Raw genomic sequence first — 20,994 nt, forward strand, 5'->3', positions numbered from 1 at the left:
CAAAAGAAAATTAGAGCATATTCAAAGGGCTGCTGACTCAGAGCTGAACAGACTTAAATGTCTGTATCACCTGTTCAACAGATTGATTGGCCAAAATATTAGTATCAAACAGATGTATCAAGTCTCAGAACTTGGTGGTCTCAGTGTTTTGATTTTCTGAAATTTTGCTACTGTTGGTTTTACTCTCCATTGTTGCCAGCCACTTGGTTTTACGCTCTGTTGTTTCCACTTCAACTTTCTCATGATTTACTGTCTTAAATCTATAAATTCCCCTCTACTGTAATTTCAACTGTGAATCTACTGTGTAAGATTACAAATAGTAACAGCAGGTGGAAAGAATTTCCACACCTTAGTATACTGACTTTGCTTTGCGCTTTTCCATGTGAACTGTATTTGATTTACAATTAAAAGTATATATATGCACTTGTAAGATTAGTGAACATTTAATTTTTAATACTACACACAGTATTTGACATTTCACTGGGGATTCAGAGGAAATCCTTTCTCCTTGCATAAAACCAAAAGGATTCATTTGCCCTAAAATTTCCCTTAAAATAGATAACTTTCTAGTAATACTTGGAATAATTTTTCCCAAATGACATCTCGTTTCTTGTAAGATGCTTGATCACTGAATCCTGAAATACGGATTTGGGTTTTGCTTATGGTTGGGTTTCTTTACAGAACCACTAAGAAAAAGAATTTGCTGCGTGAAGATGCACCATGTATGTATGGATTTGCTAGCTGTATAAGAAGCATTGTTCTTCTGTGGATGACCTCCTTGCACAGAATGATAGTTTTATCCCTCTCTACATCATTATGTTTGCTGTACAAAAATCCTGCTGTGCTACATCATAATAACATGTAATCTTCTTGCTCAGTTTAGCTGAGATTTAAGGAGCCGCTGTTCGTGGAAGCAGTTTTCTAAAGTCTGATCTATAATTTACCAGAATCAACCAGGCAAAAGAGCAAGAGGCTTTATAAGAGGGATACAGCCCTTAAAACTCTTAAATGAAGATTAGTTTAAAGTTTTACAATCCTGTACAGAACCATCTGGCAAATCTCATGTCAGGCTTTGCTAAACCTCTGAGCTTTCCTGGTATGCTGCAATCATTCAACCCCCACCCCACACCCTGCCTTTAGCTCCCATTCCTCTGTCTCCTGCCAGGCAACTGCTTTCCTCATAGGTATGTTGGAACAAAAGAAGGAAATAAGTAAGCGAATGGATGTTTTTTCTACAGGAATAGTACAACAGTTGTAAATGCTGGAGGTTGTGGGTGTGCTGTACCTCAGGAAATCATGCATTAGGTGATTTATTGCATCTTTGAAGAGGTACTTGCAGGATAAAAGCTGCCTGTTGGCAGAACCATTACAGACTTGCTGGGTTAAATTGTGGATTTTGAGGCCAGGGAATCACTGGGAGGATGTTTCACAAGGCATTTTGATACTTTCAGAAATGGGGCTGCAGCTGTTGCAACAAAAACAGAGTAGATGTTGTCTCAGTGGTGAGTCCAGGTTGCTGTTTGCTGTGGAAAGCCAGTTGTTCCCATTGTTCTTAAATCACATTTCAGGGCTCTGGGCTGTGAGTTCCTCACAGATACCTCTACAAAGGGATTTTTATCAGTTAATTTCAAATTGTGGTTTTGTTCTTTGGCAAAAAACAGACCTAAAGCATTTCTTGACCACAGAGTGAAAACCTTCCCATATGAATCCATATTAACATCTTGATTCAGCTGTGGTTTTCCCATATACTTGTGTCATAAAGATTTATTTTCGTATTTATATAAAGCTTAGAAACGTGGAACGAAATAATTTGTTCTAGCAATCTATTACATAAAATTAGACTTTCTTCAGTTAAATTAACTCTTCTGTTCACCTTTCACATGAAGGATCTTAGAAGGCTGAGGGAGAGGACTGCAGGAATCCAATTACCCCAAATCAACTTATGGGCAAGAAGGAGGCATTGTTGGTGGAGATAATCTGCTTCTCAGGCTTACAGCATTTCTCTGTCTCAGTGTGATAATAAAGATGTTCTGCCTGGACAGTGAAATTAGTGTATGTGATTTCCTGATTGTAATGTGGGACAGAAAAATAAACAGTGAAGTCTGCAGTTCCTGTCTAAAAATGTAGCTTTTGGCTGTATACTTTAAACATAACTAGAAAAAGACAAAAGCTGCCCCAAATAAACACGTGTAATCCCAACCAGACTTCGATAATGTAACATAGCTAATATGCTACTTAAAAATGTCTTTTGCTGTTTGTTACCTAAATTTTACTTCAAGCCATACAGGATTTCAGCTTGCAAGACAATTTCATAAAGCACTTTTTTTCCTTTCCTATAAAGTGAAGGAGTGGAACACTTTGAGTCAGACAATCTTTATGCTGCCATAGCAATTTTGTAAGGCACCAGAGAAAAATGCATCATATTATCTTTGAATTTCAGTCTGCTTTTGCTTCCCACAGCAATCAATAACTATTAGAATTATTGGTGGTAGTATCTGTCTGGATAATTCTAGGGCTTTTCCAGAAATCAAAATACATAATCTAAAATTGTCGTGTTGTAACTTTTTCCTTCCTTTTTAATGGTAGTAAATCCAGAATTACTTCGAAGAAAAGGAAAAACCTGTCAATAAGGAAGTGGGATGAAAAGGAGATGACGCCTAGCTGAACAGATCCAGTAGTTAGTATTAGAATAAAAAGTTTGAGGGCCAGAACCAATCTCCTTTGCAGCCTGGAAAAGTGATAGTCATTGAAAAATTAGTTCTGTCCATGGATCAAGTTACTAGAAATTCTATGATTACGTTAAAACCCCAGGCCACAAAGCTGAGGCCAACCAATTGAATATAGTTTATCTTCTCTGCAGCAAAAAGGGAAGGACTTTCCCGCAATTTCACAGTATGTATTTTGTGTTAGAGGTGGCTGCCTGGCAGCTCAGGAGCCCTGGCGGTAGGAAGCGAAGGGATACAGCAGGCCGTGTGGCCAGGAGTGCAGCTTGAGCAGGGTTTGGCAGGGGCAGGGAGCAGGCAGCTGCCTGCCTCTGTTGGCTCCTGAGGAGCAGGGTGCTGTTAGCATGTGTGGCTGGGCCTGGTGCCTTCCTCTGGTTGCTGCTGGTGTGATGCACTGGGAAAAGGCAAAAGGGAGAACTCAGTGGGTGGCTGTCAGACAGGATTGCCAGGAATGGGCATCCCTGTTCCTCAGCCACCTGCATCTCACCTTCCTGACCTACATTGGGGATTGACAGGGCAGAATCCCAGACAGAGTGAGCTGGACTAGTACCTTCAGGCAGAGAGAGAATGGGGTTGAGTCTGATGGAGAAATTAAGTTGAGCAAATTAGCAGTGTCTTGTTATGGATCAGCCTAACCCGTACAGACACCAAGAGCTGAGTAGCGTAGGGGGAGGATGCCATCATAAGGGAGCTCTGTGGACGAGCAGCTCTTTTAAGATTAGTTTAAATAGCTCAGGTGCACAAGAGATTTCCCCCTCATATTTCAGAGTGGGGACCACCAGTATGGCATCTTAGAGATAAAAATGAAGTCTGATTTAAAATGCTGGCTTTCATAACCTTTAAAATCTATGCTACGATTTATTTTCTGGTAGATTTTGGAAACCTGGATATTACCTGTCAAGCCGTCATAAGTAATTATATGTTTGTTAACTTCTTCCTAATAAACAACAGGAAATATTCATGATGAATTTCATTTTTTCCATAAAAAATATTTAATAAGTCCTTTGATTAAATATTAAAGCTTTCTTTTGCTGTTACAACTAGACGGAAAATCCTGAATATCAGCAAAATATCTTTGCACAATGTTTTTACTACCTGGTCATTATGCTGGACTTTATCGATTGCTAACATAATTGATCAGGGTAATTTCTAGGTGGTCAGGTGGAAATGATGTGAGTGGCTGTTTGATGACTCAGCAAACTAAAACCTCTTTCATACTGAAAATTGGACTTTCTGTGGATGGACAGGATTGCCTGGCCTTGGGGAACAGTTGACAGTATTGCGTTTCCCACTGGGTAAAAGGAATTACTGAGATAAAGGAAACTTACAGCCAGAAAGACCTTATGTGGTTTCTTGTCTCTTTTTGCTTTCCCCAATGCCTGTGCCAGGGCAGCGATACGGGGTGTCAGATAATGACTGAGAGCAAAATGGGTCTCCCTCAGTTCTGGTGGAGGAGGGAGAACTAGAAAGGTGTTGGACGAATGGTAGGAACTGAATCAGTTGTCCGGGTACACCCTGCGCTTATGGAACAGTAGCTGGCTGTAACAGAACTGACAGGTGGTTCATCAAACATGAAAAGAACCTAATTTATTCCAGAAGTCAAGCCTGCCTGCTAGAGAAATTGTAATCGGAGCGTGTACAAGAGCTAAGGGAGCTTTAATGGCACTGCTGAAACCATAATGTAATATCCAGGTTGAAATCATTCCATCTTTATCTCATTATGAGTACAATTTTCTTCTATGTGTGAAACTTAAATGTCAAATTGAGGAAGTGGAGGGAACATAAACAAAAGACCGTGGGCATATTCTATTGTTTCTTTAGAGGGATTGTAGAAGCTGCAGAAGGCTGTGGGAAGATGCTCCAAGCAAAATTGGGGAATAAAGGCTTCCAAAAACTTCCCACTTCTAGTAAGAGCTTCTTTATCTGTGCTGGAAGAAAGAAGTTCCCGGGAGGATTGTCCATCATTAGCACATTCTTCTTCTTTAGAAAAGAGAACTTGTGAATAAGTGCTGCTTATGTGATCCATTAAGAATGTGTGTATCTCTCAGCGAGCAGTAAGTAGGGAGCTTGTACACTAGAAGCACAGTTGCTGTAGTAGCAGGTAGTTCAGAGCAGGTATTTGCACAATTTGAGTTCTGCAGCATGCTGAGTTAGTTGGAAGCTGCAGGAGATGTGCCGCTTGGTAGCGGTACAAGTGCTGGGTCAGTGTAAGCTGCCTTGCGTGTAGTCACAGCACACATATAAGATCCTTTTCTGCACTGACAAGGGGCAATGCAAATACACTTGCAGGTTCTCCATGGCAAACCAGATCAGTGCTGTGTGTTAGGGCCTTTAATTTCTAGAGCTCAATACCGTTAGTTCTGAAACAGGGTTGTAAACACAGAGAGCTAGAAAGATGATGTGTACTGTGCGTGGAAAGCCTGTAGGGGCTGAAAGTGGTTCTTGCTTGGTTTTTTCTTTCTTCTGAATGCTCCAGGATGCAGGCAGCTGATAGACTGGCAGTTGCCCCCAGATCTGCTCTATTTTCACTCTCACAGTGTTTTGTCACTGCTTTCTGACGCTTGTCTTTGGAGGGGTTAAAGGGTCTCTTTGGGTGCTGGGTAGTGGAAACAATAAGAAGTAATTTACGAACACAAGGTGCTAGTCAGCGAGAAATTCAGCACTTAGAGGTGTTTGAGTCTTCATTGAGTCATACGTAAGATTTAGAGCATGGCTTTCAAGTGTTACTCAAACATTTTAAGTATTGTCTTGCCTAAATGTACTTTTGCATCCCTTTTTGTCATGTACTCATACACTTGCTTTTTCCTTTTTCTCTGCTCTGAACTAACTGGACAAATGCTGTCTAAGAAATGATGTGCAATTTCAAGGAAAACTATTTCTCAAGAAACAGTGTGATTTTTACTGTCAGTTCCTGGCAGGTTATCCCATATGGAATTATTATGGTATCTTAGCACCACAATTGATACATTTAATCATTTTCATTATGTGTTTGTGTCCCTTTGATGTTTGATTATTACATTTAAAGAAAGATTATAATGTAGAATATATTTGCTTTTGAACATGTGAAAAACACAACCTTCCCTTTCCAGATGCATTCATTTTAAGTCTGTTTAGCATTCGCTAAATCTGTGGTTATTCCTTTTTTCTTTTGAAATGCATTTATTGTTCTATTTCAAGAATGAATCATGTTCCATTGCTACCCCAAAATATAACAAAAATAGTAAAAATGATTGCCTGTAATCTTTTATTACAGGCAATCCAACCTGCCAAAACAAAATTGCCATTTAATAAGGTGGTTTTTGAAATGAATGCTTCATGCTAACTGAAATTGCCCACAAATTCTGTATTTAAAAAAAAAAAAGTTTCCTTTTAAGTGTCCATATTTTACTATATATGACAGAAAATCCAATGGCATATCTCTCTCTCTTTGTCACTCCTTGCAGTCTCCGTGGGCATTTAGATCACTTTGATGTGAGACCTGGAGAGGATGCTATTTGTATTACATATTTGGATACATCCAAGGCCATATCCAGAGGATAGTACATGAGAGATGTATTTCAGGAGGAGGGAAATCCTGTCATCACTTACAGTAATGACTTTACTTACAGTAATGTCATTACTTACAGTTCAGCAGAGGACCTTTTTTGTGAATGTCATTGTTTCCATTTTATGATAGAAAGAATTTAAGGACAAAGAAAATATGAGAGTACTTTTGGGTATTTTTGCAGCAGTATGTGAAGTCCCTTCCCTGGGAAATTTATATGGAGAAAATTAAAAGGAGCCAACATCCTGTTCAATGCTCAGTCTCAGTGCTTAAAAATCTTACATATTTATTATTGAAGCAGAGCAATAACATACATTAATAAGTAATTGTGGGATGTTTTGGTAGTATTCAAAAAAAAGGAAGTGTGCAGGGTCAGCAAGTCTACTTCTTTGAAGACTACTTTGATCTATTTGGCTATAGAGACTTTTGGTATGGGGGAGTCAATCTTGAAATACTGCAAGGTAACGGAAAGTTACCTTGAGCTTCTTGGGACAAGAAGCTGTTAACTGCTCAGACATCTGGCTCCAGCCCCAAAGAGCATTAAGGAAAGGCAAGGGCTCTCGTCTGGAAACATAGCTCTCCTGCCCCATTAAGGAAGACTTGGAAAAAGTTCTCCATAATACTTCTTTTAATTCACCTGTTTAAGGTAGATCCAGTGCAGTCTATGTCCATTGAACATGGGGAATTATGTCCATTTCCTGGGAGGAAAGGGTAGAGAAACCAGGATTGAGTTCCCTTTGAAATTCTTCTGCTGAACCTTATTCTGTTGGCAAATAGTTTCATGGTTTTTGAGTTTTTTCAGCTGTACACGCAGATGAAGGTGTGTACCCCCACCCCTTGAAAGTTAAAAAAATCTCTATAAAAATTAGGTTACTTAGCTGCAAAAACATCAGACTTAGCATCTACTCCAAGTGTGTGCAGTTGTGGTACTTTACTATTATTTTGTATGGATTTTGTACCTGACTTCTATTCCCTCAAGGCTGAGGGAATGCTGACAGGGTGGTTGAACATGTATCTGATACATACTTTTCTTTCTTAAAAGCACACAAAAGAAATTGGAAGGCCGCAAACTCCTTTGAAAGAAGCAACCCTGGAGCCGTGGACTCAGCCACAGGTAGGCTTGGAACAACTTTTCTGATAATGTGTTTTCTGTAATGGTGGTTTCTGTAAACCTTAATAGAATTAATCCTGGGCTGTAAAGAAATGCTGCATCAGGTAGCTCTGTGGTTCTTGGCATTGGATGTCAAAATGGTTTGGTTTGCTGCCCAGATTATTGGTAATGTCCTATTAGTTGAAGTCTCAATTTTTTTCTAAGGGAGAAGTGCCAGGATTATTTTGCCTTCAGTTTGTGTTCCTTCTGTGCTTAAAAAATTTTGCAGGACTTTACGAAACAAAACTCCTTTCTGAAGGGTGTGTCGATCAATTGGGAGCCTCTCCTGGTATAGAAATGAGGTTTGTGCAAATTTGGTATTTTGAGAGGAAGGTTTGAAACATCGACCTGTTGAGTCAAAAGGATTTAACCAAAAATGAAGCAACAGTTACTAATGCAAAAACAGATAAAGAAATGGGGATATTAATATGTAATCTTCTGAAAGTGGGTTTGGATGCTTTTGCCTTGCAGTTGCGAACTTACTTGGGCAAATTGTGTATTATAAATTTCTTACAGGCAGGAGTTCAGAGACATTTTTGCTATTTGTTCCCTGTGTGTCAGTGTACTGTGCTGCACACTGAAATATGTGGCTTTGGAGGTGATGGGAGGGGAGAAAGAGCCAGTTTGTAGTGTAGGTGAAAGCTGGATGTTGCTGTTCCAAGGATAGGGATTGGGGCTGTACAAAGAAGGTGCTGGAGTGGGGTGGAGATGAAGTAGGGTGCTGGAGAGTCAGGCTGCTTCTGCAAATTCCCATGGGGAAGATTGCTGCTTTTTATGGATGTGGGGGCCTTTTTCCTTCAGCAGCTGCTACATCTGTAATTCATGTGGTACTGTGCCTCTTCCTGACAGAAACACGTACTTCTGCTTTGTAGGGTTCACCTGTTGCTAGAGGCAGCAGTGAATCTAAAGCTGTAATGCCCAACTTGAGAGTTTCCTGGCAAAGATGGAGAGAATCAGGCAGAGATAGCAACCCCTGATCCATAATTACAGTGAGACTGCACTCTAAGCAAGCTCTGCCTTGTATGTTCAGGCTGTAAGCATTCTGCCCAAACAAATATTCTGCTATTTAGTCACTAGTTTTTACAAACTACATATATGAAATTCTAGAACTTAGGCTTGTTCTAGAGGCATGTTTAATCCAAAAGCATGCGGCAAACACAGCATAGAAATGAAATAAACACCAACATCTCTGTGACTGCTACCTTTGTTCATGCTTGAGTGCATTTTTATTAGTTGCAGTGCTAACTGTGTAGGCTTTCATGGTACAATCTATACAGCTGATTAAAATGTAGTAGCTCTTAAATGGTAAATTCTTCACTGTTGTCACAGATAGATGGTATTTGTGTTTGTGCACCTCTACATACACAAAGAAAATAGTTGTCTGTAAACATGCAAGCCTTGTATTGTAGGGAAATCCCTCAACTGTTATTCTTCAAAACACAGGATCTTTCCTGCTTCCTAAGAAAAAGGTGCAGCATGTGCCCTGGCTACTTCCAGTTACTGCACGGTCAAACCTCCAAATGCCTCTATCCAGGCAGCTGCTAATCACAATAATTAAGTGTGCATTGATCTGTGTCTGCAGTCAATAATGTTTATGTGCAGGACCACAGGCGCTTGCTATGGTGCATAGTTACTAATAGATAGTAACTCTTTCTGTGCAGGAACAAAAGTGTTGAGGAAAAGGTTTCATTACAGCAGTTACTGCTAAAAAGCTGATGAATTGTTTAGGGAGGGTGAACAGGCTCTTCCTGGTCCCTTGCCTACAGTATATGCTGCAGAGCAGGCGGGCAGAGAGCTTGGAGTTAGGGCTGGGCTTTGGTTTGTCGGCACAGAAGAGAAAATTTTGGCTTCTGAGTTGAGAGAGGAGGAGTTGAAGCAGCTTGATGCCGTGATCATTCTTTAGGGGTTCTCTGGTGCATGAATGAGGTTGACAGAGGTGAGCGTTTGCAACCACTTCTCTCTGATGGCTTGTGTGACTGTTGCCAGCAGTGTTGTCAAAGAAATATTCTGTTGCACTGTCCCAGTGCTGATGAGAATCATTGTTCTTCCTGAGTAAATAGGCCATCACCATGTTACCTGAGCAGTCCTGAAAGCTGCGTTTGCCACTGCTTTACTTAGTAACTGCGCAGACTAAAACGTGTTAAATGGTTTTTGTCATTCCTATTCATTTTTGGAAAAAAATACTCCTGCCTTAAAAAAAAAAAAAAGACGTACAGAGAACCTATCACCAATATGCTGCTTGATTTCGAGGAGAGAAGAAAGGTAATCAACAAAATAAAGAACTGCTGGAACCATTACTGTAGCTGAAAATTAAATTAGTTGTTAATTCTTTCATGGATGTAATTCTGGACCCTGCAAATCCCTCCTTAGATATTTTGTATAAAGTGAGTAAAAATTCATGGCATGGATAAAAGCTTTGTCTATTTTATGAGCAACAGGCAAATGATCCAAATGGTGCTCATAAAGCAAATGGTTCCCAACTCTGGGAGGAGGAGAAATATATTTAAAAGCTGCTAGAATGAACCATGAATAAAATCACCTCCTAGTTACAAAAAGGTGTTATTTACATGAAAGTATTTTGATCCCCCCACCCCAAAGGGAGAGACTCACTACTTTTGTCTACTTACTAATAACAATGATAAAAAAATCATTACATTTTCCTGGGCTGCTTACTGCTGCTGATCAGTGTTGAGAGCTGCTGTGGGATGTGTTTTATCAACAGAGAGTGAACAAAATAGCTGAGAGCAGTTTCAGTGTGCAGGGCCAAACAGGCAGTGAAGCAGAAAGTACCACATCTGGCCCCTAATATCATGAGGTGAGAAGCTGGTACCTATTAGTGGTTGGGCAATTTCACACAGAGGTTGTCATCTGGGGGGAACAAGGAACAGTGCTTTCTGTGCATGGGGAGGGAAGGCTTTATCTTGCCTGTACTGTCATGGCTCTCATTTGCCACCTTTGTTCATCTTAGAAGCAGCCAGGTGGCTGAAAATTTTGAAACTCAACTGGTTCAATTAGACAAAAAATGAAGAACTTCATATTGTAGTGCTTTGTCAGGCTCATTCCTTATTCTGTGTTGGGGATTATGTTCTTGGTTATATGGTTTGTTATAGGGTTTTTTTGGCTGTGATTTAATAAGTTCCAGGAGTGCTGTGACATTGAGAACGTGGGAATTCTTTTTCATGGCCATGCCTTTTAACTTGCAGTTTTCTGTATCTTTTTCTGTGAAACCAGTGAATGGAAACTGATGTTACTGCCTCGGAAAATAAAGTATGAGAGACTCGTTCCAATAAATTCGGGACAAGACCTTTGCAGATAAGGAACATGTGTGGTAGTAGTTGCCCAAATAGGCTTGTCATTGGCTTACAAGCTTTATTTAAATGCTAAATACCATGTATTCCTGTGGTTATGTTTTTATGCTGCTTTGCCTGATTAAACATTTAGCTGATAAACCCTGTCAAGGCTGTTCAAAGCTACTGCAGTTAAGATTACATATTTACAGCCTCTACATTTGTGGTCAGTTAGAAGCAGGACAGTTTAAAATCAAAGCGATCTGTGATGGTTTAAATTTTTGAAGTTGCTGACACTATTTTAACAACCTGAAGTTTTGTGTGTAACAGCATGACATAACATTGGTTATGATGATTCAGATTCAGAAACAAAGTGCTTTATTCTTCCAAATTACTAGGGGCATAAATCTAGAAAGAGAGAATAAGGATTTACCAAAATAAGGAAAAAGAACAAGCATTAAGGTTCTATAGCAAATAGTGAGGCAAATGGTGAGGTTTGCCAGCATGGCAGATAGAGCAGAACTCCCACTCCTTAGCTGCAGAGTATTTCTGGTTTAAACCTTTTTTTAAAGGTTTTTAAAGGTTTAAACTCTTACATCACTATCTATTATATGTGTATCTGAAATACTGGTTAAAAGTGATTCCTCTCCTAGAGGTGCTCAACAGGATAGAATGTGAGAAGGTGGTGGTGGTAGTGCTGTAGCTTTTTATTTGTTTATTAATTGTAAGAACTCCAAGTGCTTTCACTCACTGAAGATAATGACTAAAAAGCCAGGGTACAGTTGCATTCATTTTCCTGTCTCAAATGTAGCATAATTACTTTAATGAACACATTTAATTTATCCTCTTTCCGCATGCTCTTCCTGCTTCACAGTCGTTGCTGTCACTGGAACCCCAGACAGTGATGACCCTCAAGGTTTATAGCTCTCTTCAAAGTTCTCTGTGAGGTTTAAATATCCAAGGACTGTGATTTGTCAGGCTCAGGTAGTGCACACTCATGTGTGTCTAGCAAATGAGCAACATCTCGCACCAACATGGCTTTATTACCACCTGGTGTAATGCTGGTGCATTGCTACAGCAATAAGCATGACAAGCAGGAGCAATAAGATACGGACCAAGTGCAACCATTTGTCTCTCAAAAGCAGACGAGGAAAAAAGTGTTTCCTCTTTTGCATCTGTAGTTTGATTTTCTCTGTCTGTGTGCAGAGCACAGCCCTTTTCTCTCTCTTTTCTATTTTTTTTTAAAGCAGAATTACTTTTTGTAGAAAGGCAAAAATGCTCAGACTGAAATCTAATAACAAATGATAGAGTGTAGTATTTTTCTGCTCAATTTTAAAGAATCACTTTATAATCTCGGAACAGTGGATAACAACATCACTAATCCAATATGTTAACAGTAAATACGTTTGATGACGGGAATTGCTACACTAATCTTATATCCCTCCACAGTATAGTTAAGAAATCCACAGGGGGTTTTACTAATCAGTTTTTGTAAAGTAAATCAAGTCATGTAATTCTCATTCCCTCTAAATGCCCGGCAATTGCAGGCAGAACCATGTGCAGTGCTTTTTGTTCATCAGATTGTACCCTAATCCTCAGCCACGCTTTCCACTCCAATATGCAAGGAAGAGACTTTCGGAGAGTAAAGTCTCCAAACGTCTTCTGACAGAGATGTCTATTAGGTGAGCTGACAGTTCACTTTGTTCCCCTCGCCTGTTGTGTTGGGAAGGGATGGAGTGAGTCCATGTTCTGCGCACAGGCAAAGGGCTGCCAATAAGAAATATAATCCAATCCTATTTGCTGCTATGTATTTGACACATATGGTTTAAGCCAATTAGTTTAGACCCCAGTTTGACTGACTGGTGACATATATTGCAATATGGCTTGTTTTAAAAAACTGTCAGAAGTAAAATAGCTTTCTTGTTTTAAATTATAAACAGTGTTTTACATTAGGAAGAAATATTAACAACCATGGTTAAATATTTGAAGAGAAGCAACTAATAAGAATTCTGTGTATATTTTGTTCCCACAGTTCATGGGAAGTGAAGTATTTTTCATGAAGCCCTGGTGTGCTCTGTTTACTTAGCTCACAGCTTCAGCCTTTAGGATTCAAAATCAGTGAAAGTCAGAATGAAAGCAAAGCTTTATTTCTGATTCAGTATTGTCAGCTTAGATACAAACCAGTCACCTAAATAGATTTATACGCTCTAGTTATATTTAGTATTTAGAATCTATGTGCTCAAAATATTCACATTTTATTTGGTCCCTTAATAAATTTACATAGGACTCAAGTATAGTTCTTATTCAACAGAACTTCAATTGTAATTCTGACCACAAAAGACTTCATAAATTGAAAAAAAAAGAAAATAATTCCAGATGAGAGTAGAAGGCGTGGGGATTATAAATGCAATTAGAATTGCCTACAGAAATATCTGAACTGGTTTTGAACAGTCCAATCTTGAAACATGATTTTTTTTTTCTTTTCTTTTAAAATGGAGGCCTCATAAGCTAGAAGGCAACTGGAAGCAGACACTTGTTCTGGTCTGAGTTGGGTACCAGCAGGAATGAAGTAGTATTTTATTAAGAAATAAGAGGAAAACACACTAATTGTTGCACTTTGAAAACAATGATAGTGGATACCCTCATAAACATGTAGTCTTTCCAGCAGCAGCTAGTTGCAGTACCTTCCTGCCAAAAGGTACACACCTGGCTTCTCACAGATAGCAACGCTGTTTCATTTTAGCTGTGTTTCCAGGTTATAATCTCTATGGTATTCCTGACGTGCTAAGCAAACAACATATCCAGAATTGAGGGCACAGTTCTGGAAGGTAACTTAATAGAAAGGCCATTTAATAAGTGGAAATAGGCATTAACAGTTTCCAGTCTAGCAATCCTTTCCCCTCATTTTTCCAGTTAATATGGAATAGAAGAATACCGATATGCTATATATAAAACAGGATATCAGCCTGGTTTAGGCCACTGCAAGTATTCAACTGCAAATGAAAAAAGTGAAGTTTAGTTACAAGATGTTTGCAAATAAAAACTTAAATATAATGAAATAAAGACTTGATTTGCAGTGGAATAGAGTTGCTAAGATAAAACCTGGCCAACAGCAAGAATTTATTTTTTTAATCAAGTAATATTTTGGGTCATTTGACAGGCTTTGGATATTACCTTTTTTTCCAAGATCTAGTTTTGCCATAGCATATGAGCAGTAGGCTTTAGTAGCTGATGTAGCTGAAAGTCACTCAGAGAAAATGAAAAAGCCAAGTCAGGATATCAGAGTTGTGAGCACTGAATTTACTATTGATTTCAGCAGGGGAGACCATTACAAAGGCAGAAAAAATTCCCATTTTAAATTTATCTGTCTGTTTTCCAGACCAGCTCATGATTCTATGATTAAACACTCTGAATTTGAGCAAAGCTACAGTTCTCTTATGAGTTAATTAAAATAAATGAGAAGTCTACAGGCAGCTTCTATGCAGTTTACTCAATATATTTTCCAGCATTTATCTGTACAGAAGCAGAAAGCCAGTTGCTTTGGGGGTTGTATCTCTGAGGACAGGCACTTGTGTGTTCTTCTCTGTCAGATTGTTCCATGTATTTTCACAACCCAAATGTCAAAGCTGCTGGGTGGAAAATTGGGGAATAGTAAAGGTTTGAGATACCTTAAAATATTTAAACATTTTTTAAGTCATTCATTGAGACTTTGAAGAGTATCTTTTCCTTTTTTGTCCATGATGACAGCAATATTGTCTGCCTAATTTCTTTGGCTCACACTGTTAAATCTTTTCCTTCCTCTTGCTTCCAAAATGTCAGAGTTGTTATCACAGACTTGCACAGCAGTGTAAATGAGGAAAGAATTGGTAACAGGAGCAGGGAGCTCAGCTATAGAGCATCACCCGGAAATTCAGCCCAGTGTGCATGAAAACAGGTAACCCCAGAAAGCTTCCTATCAGTGTACATTGTACTGGAGCTACAGGAGGGAGCTGTACTGCTCAACGCAGGCGATTGATTTATTCTCCATTACATACACTGCATTGAAGGAGATGGGGTACTCAGCAGTGAAATATCCAATGACATTGTTTAAAAAGGGCAGGTAGACAGCTACTCCTTCATCTTGAAATGTGGAAAGCCCTGTCAGTGTCTAAGTAAATCACCGCAGACCTGCTTTCAGAAAATGTAGATGAGATATTTGAGGTGCTTAGCTACCTATGGGCAGGCTCAGAACGGCTTTCCTCCCCACGGTGTTTCTGCTGCCATCACCCCCATTTGGCAAGAAAGCAGAGACATTCCCATTATTTAGGAGAAAGCACCAAGTAGCAAAATCATTAAGTTGCATTGGACTGTAACTTACTTGCTCAGAGCTATGCTCAACATGCATAAATCTTAAAGCAGAAAACATAAAAGAGGTGTGATTCACTGAGGTGTCCATTTCTCCGGTGTCCAGTTGACTGTCACTTGTGGAGCAGTTGGCTGTAATGTAGGGCAGGAGCTGGGGTTGGGAACAGATCCCTCCTCTTCACCACTGCAGTCAGCAGATGTATTTATGAATCTTAGAGTAAGAGGAGTGGTCTGGAAAGCTTTTGGTAAACAGGAACATAATAAAAGCTTTCTGGTCTTGTGTTTTAAACCTTAAAAATTGCATTGGCTTCAGTTTGAACCTTTGCATGAAGAGTGAGTGAGTGTCTGAGGGAAAGCTTTAGGAAGCGTTGGACTTTCAACTGTCTGTTTCTCCTGAGGTTTTTCTTTCCCCCTTTTTTCTTTTTTGGTGGGGGAAAGCAGGGAAGGAGAGTTACTTGAGACTTTTACAATGTTTCATTAAGAACATTGTGTCTTCCCTCCTCATGAATTAGCAATGCAAATTTTATCTTCCTGGATAGCAAACACAGTCACTGCCATAAAGTCTTGTCACAGGGAATAACAGAAGTACACACTAGATGCATCATATGAGCTGTTCATCTGGAGATGTCCGTCATGGTCGTGGTTCTGTAGTGCTGAATGTTTTACTATTGATCATGATGGAAGAAGGCTGAAATCCAGTGTTAGCTTTCGGGTAAGAGGGACCAATTAGTCACAAATGCTGTTAGGGCCCCAGTGCACACTGACCAAGCTATAGTTCATATATCTTCAATGTTGAAAATAGTTTTAGTCTGAGTTTAGTTAATGAAAGGAGGTATTTCACCAGTCCGTTAAGTTATATGATTATTGTTGTGTAGCCGTAGCGGGGATGGTGGCTCTGGGTTGCTGTCGTCAGGCCACTTACCCTCTCAGTCAGTTTATCAGCTATGAAATCCCTTGTTTTTCTTCAAGGATATTTTATGGTCTGATTAATTTTTTTGGCTGCAAATTATTGCATATAAAGTAGATATGCTCCAACTTGGTGCCCCAGTGGCTACATGGTAATGGTTATTATGCATCCATTCAAAGCCCAAATGAGATTAACACCACTGTTCTCTCCATCTGCCTTTGAGAAAGAATCCAATAAATAACGAGGCATATTCGGGAAGATTATCACATTATATTCCACATTTACATTGTGTGTATTAATAATTGCAGAGAGACAGGCGCCCACTCAGCGCAGGCACTGCTGTGCCTGTGTTGAGCTCTTTTAACCCAGAGCATCACTGGCCTTGAAGGCAGAATCTTCTCACTCCTTGGGCTGTGCCTCATGGGCTCACTGGCAAACAAAGCTGCATGGTGCTTCTTGTTAAGATTTTCATTGGTTAGCTTCATCTAAAAGGGAATGCAAAATGGGGGGGAGGGAGAGGAGGGCAAGGTCTTGTGGAGGTTTTGCGTATTCTTATAGCTTTTGATTGCAGATTCTGATGCTGAGTTGGGAGCGTCAGAGTCCAGCCCGGCCACATGGCTCCCCTGCATGTGCCCCTTGATCTACAGCCAAGTGTCCGTGCCAAGTGTAGGGAAGCAAGTGTGTCCTCTCATAATTAGTTCAACAAATAAGACCTTCTTCCAGATCTCTTCCCTCTGTCGCATGTTCTCCCATCTCATATTCCTGCAAAGCAGGAGCAGTTACTGATTTTCAAACCATATCTGCCCATCTGACTCAGCCTGCCTCTGTCATCTTCCAGCAGCACAAGTGTTTTTTTAACAGTTGGAGGCAAATTATGGGGGGGTCTCAAAAAGATGGTGGCATGGAATCGTTTGATGCTGAAATGATATCTCCAGCCTGCAGTCTGCCTGCTTGTAATTGAAGGACACAGACGGACAACACAGTGAATGTGCTAACTCTGAAGATGCTTAAAAGAGATTTGTGTAATAAAGTATTTGTCTTCTCTCGGAAACGAAAATATTTTTTAGCAACTAACTCTGATGATGGTAGTTTTTTCGTATATATCAGTTTTCCTATGTATAAACTTTTTTATTTGGAAAGTTCCTACAACATTCTTCATGCTGTCATGAACACAAATCAATAAATCAGTTATAACCAGTTTGTAAAATTTAGGAAGTTAAATTAGGGGAAATGCTATTAGAAATGCATGCCAGGTTTCAGATAGATATTGGTGCTGCAGACCAATTGGAGAATGATGCCCAAAACTTTACATTTTGTCTCTGTTTTGAAATGCCTTTATGCTTTCCCAAATACCATGCAAGTGTAGTAAAAATATTTGGTGTGCATTATGCTGTTTTTCTGACTTTAATAGATACTAGAAGTAGCTCAGACCCAGAAAGGAATTAATGTTGCAAACACTGTGACAGTGGTTGGTGTTTGTAGTAGAATTTATCATTCCTGAAAAGATGCATATTCTATTGCTTTGTTTTTAAATCCATAAATTTTCACCAGTAGCACAGTACTTTGTAATGTGATGAATTTCACTATATGGATGGAGTAAACTGTGATCTGAGGGAGAAATTGCACTTTGTTTTATTTGTCATACCCTCTCTTTTGCTGCTGTTCTCCCTCAGGGTTTTATTCTAAATTCCTTTCTACTCTTGGGCGAAGATTCAGATTAAATAGTCAAGTTGCTGCCACTTGTGGGAACTTCCTCTGCCAAGATGCCCACAATCAGTTCTTGCAATGGCCAAGATTAGTTCTCAGTTTTACTGAGGTGCTCATTTTTACAGTTCAAGATGTTTACAGCAGTATCATCCTAATCTGAAGTACTAACAATTCCTGAAGTATTTACAATATGGGGACAATTTTAGTACTGGATTGTTCATCTGGTAGTACTGTATACTTATATTTTTACTCTCCAAATTGCTGTAGTTTTTGGGTCTGTGGTTCACATAATATGATAAAATAGCATCATCTTTATTCTGTATGTTTGATACAGAACATGTATTTGCTGGAAGATCTTGCACAGCTTTCCAGGTATATCTGTGCAACACAACTGTGGAGTCTGAGCATCCAGCCCCTGGCTTTAGTGGGAAGGACCCAGGACTGGTTGAACCTTTAGCAGCACTGACCAGGTAGAGAGTTGGGAAGTGTGAGGAGCACGTTGTCTGCCCTGCAGCTGAGATGTACATCTTACACTTCTGTTGGTTTGTGGTGGCTTTTCATCAGGGTAGTAGCTAGTACTGATGGATCAACATGACAGTACAGAATGCTTTTAATATGGATTCAGCCTTTTCATGTATTTTGCTGTCTCACGCTTCTCACACATGTCATTGCCTAGCCAGTCTTCCACAAATGAAAGGGTTGTGTTAGCAAGTATGTCAGTGGTGGGCCATGCCCCTAATCAGTGTAAGCATACTGACAGAAATGTGTAGAGCAAACCTGGGGTTTTTTCTGTTTGTTAACTTTATAAAAATCGAAGTATGGAAGGATTATTTGTGATTTTGTATCTCATTGTGTTGTGGAAAAAGCCTGTAGTTTAAACCTCATGGCTTGTTTTGCAAATGCTGTTGCTTAAGGCCTTTAGGAAAGTTTGTGGTGTGTTTTTCTTTTCGGAGAAGTTCACTTTCTATAATCAAGGATAGATTATACAGGCTTTTTTTTTTTTTCTGTCCATTCTCATGTATTTCATTGTCTTTTTCTTGCTCTTTCGCTTTTCCCTAGAGGAAATCTGGACTTTACAGTGATCCTTTGTCACGTGCATGTTACGATTTTGTCCTTCCAGATTTTGGTTTTGAACATTAAAGATCATTTCTCAAGATCAGTAAAACCTTTGCTATGTGAAGTGGATTCTTATTATTTGTATCTGCTGATTTTATTTTCCTGTTCAGCAGCCTGCCTGTGAGGTGATGGGACAAGGCAGGCAGATCTCAGCGAGAACAAGGCTTTTGGTGCTATTGACTTCTGAAAAGCGGTCTTTAACTGCTTTCGTAAATATGTCTAACACACAGATCTTTGTCTGTTTAAGTAAAAGTAATGATGCTTTATGATCTGTTTCATTCGCTCTATTTGAGGATTTACAAGTAATGTGACTCAGAAACATCTGAACTTTTTTTAAGAAGGAGCAGTGAAAGGGACTAGCTTTCTTTATTTCTTTTTCAGAACACAGCTAAAATGGCAGGCTTCTGGGCTTGGCAGTTTTACAGCAACCTGAGAAAATAAAAATAATCGTGCCAGCACTATTTTATCTTACTTCTTTCAGATGTGCTTCTTTCAGAATTGCTTCTTTCTTTCATATTTGTGGAACTGTGCTCGGCAGAGTGGCAGCCTGTTCACAAGCTCTGCCAAGTTGGAGATTTGAAAGAAAGTAAACAACTCGGTTGGGAACATGGATAGCAAGTGTTGCGTAGACTGTAAGAAGCAGAGATATGCTGCTGTATTATACAAGAGTTCACTTAATGGAAAAATGCTGTTTTCCCCTCAGAAGGAATGAATCTCTCTTGCTAGCTACTGTAAAGTAAGCCAGTCGTGCCTGACAACTCCCCTCTCCTCAGGCAACTTCTCTATCAAGTTTTTTTATAGCATTTTTCTTGAATGAGAAAAACTGATTTTTGGCCCTTGGAACATAAGCCAATATTTGTAAGGAATAAATCTGCATGCTGGAATTACCAAGAGAGAGCTGATAGGAGGAGCTGGGAAATACCTGGGAGAGCTGCAGGCGGGCAATTGTTTAAGAAGTCTTTTCCTATGTATGTAATAGTTGCCTCTCATGCATTCCTCAAACGTTAGTTTATTTGTGAGTGACATTTATTCTGTGGGCTACAAATCCATTAATGATACTTTACAAAAGAGTATTCAGACCCTGACAGATTCCAGTTTTTACAAACAGACATGATTTAAGTCAGCTGGTTCTAAAGTCATTTGTGTATTGCTCCTATCCAAACTACCAAACAACAGTGAGATGAAAGGCAGTTCTCATTATCTTCCTAAAGAGGAGGTGGGGCTTCACTTTCAAAAACCATCTTAAGAACATTGCCTAGTACAGTTTTCTCGAAGCAGAAAGATTGCTGCTGGAAGATTTTCCCCTGCTTCTGCGCTATTCCTCTGTGGGCTTTAACTCCCTCTTTTGTATCTCCCCACTCAAGAAATAGCTGAAGCTCAGAATAGACCCTAGAATTAATAATGTATTTTTTAAGTCAGTCCCATGGCTTTCTGAAGCCCTGTGACATATGTGTTAGTTTAAAGGATTTCAGGTAACTCGTACTGTATATTTTGCTGAATTACTTCACACCTCATGGCAGCATATTTTAGGTCTTCAGGGATAAGTTTTACCTATAGCTGTGCTTCACTGAAAGAACTTGGCAGAAGTTGCTCTCATTAACTCTTTTTCGCTGCTATCGCTTTGCTTTAGAAGCCTAGGGATGTGACTGATGCTGTACATTTAAAATTGTGTGTACCAGACTCAGCAGAATTATTGGGGGCATCATTTAAATTGTCAGTATAATGGCTACCTTTTTGGATAGGAAAATTCCTATTCCACTAAAGCAGTGTCTTGAGAGATGATATTTTTAAATGAGATGAGCGAAAGAATATTTTTAATGTTTTTTTTTATAGCTACCAAAACACTTATACTGGTCTTTATTGAGTGATCTTCATTCTCCAAATAAACTAAGCTCCCTTAGAAGACATGGGTGGCAGTCATGGTAATGAGAGATGCAGAATGAAGAGGAGGTATAAAACAGCTGATGAGATGTCGTAAGCAGACACAAAGGAAACCTGTGTTGGTATGTGAGAACATATGAAACTATGTATGTAGCAGAAGACCAAACAAATATAGCTGCAGAAAAGAAATGCTTCTGAATAAGATTGTTTAGCTATGATAGATGCGTTGTCAACCTGCTGCGGCTAAAAGCTAAATACATGAGTTGGAGAGGAAAAAAAAATCCAATTGAACAAAATCAATCATTGGGGTGTAGGCTATTAAATGTTGACAAGTG

At 39.4% G+C, this 20,994-nt stretch overlaps 1 protein-coding gene across 3 annotated transcripts in view; it reads left to right on the plus strand.

Moving 5' to 3' along the window:
* Positions 1-20,994, plus strand: part of PCDH11X (protocadherin 11 X-linked) — a 493,261-nt gene that overhangs the window by 228,272 nt on the left and 243,995 nt on the right. For all 3 annotated transcript variants that reach the window (XM_030497708.1, XM_030497710.1, XM_030497709.1), the window contains one exon: positions 7,310-7,381. In XM_030497708.1, the coding sequence (XP_030353568.1) occupies positions 7,310-7,381 (72 nt within the window). The remainder of the gene's footprint in view (positions 1-7,309; positions 7,382-20,994) is intronic.

Source organism: Strigops habroptila, chromosome 9 (genome assembly GCF_004027225.2).
Source record: "Strigops habroptila isolate Jane chromosome 9, bStrHab1.2.pri, whole genome shotgun sequence".
Classification (NCBI taxonomy): Eukaryota; Metazoa; Chordata; class Aves; order Psittaciformes; family Psittacidae; genus Strigops; species Strigops habroptila.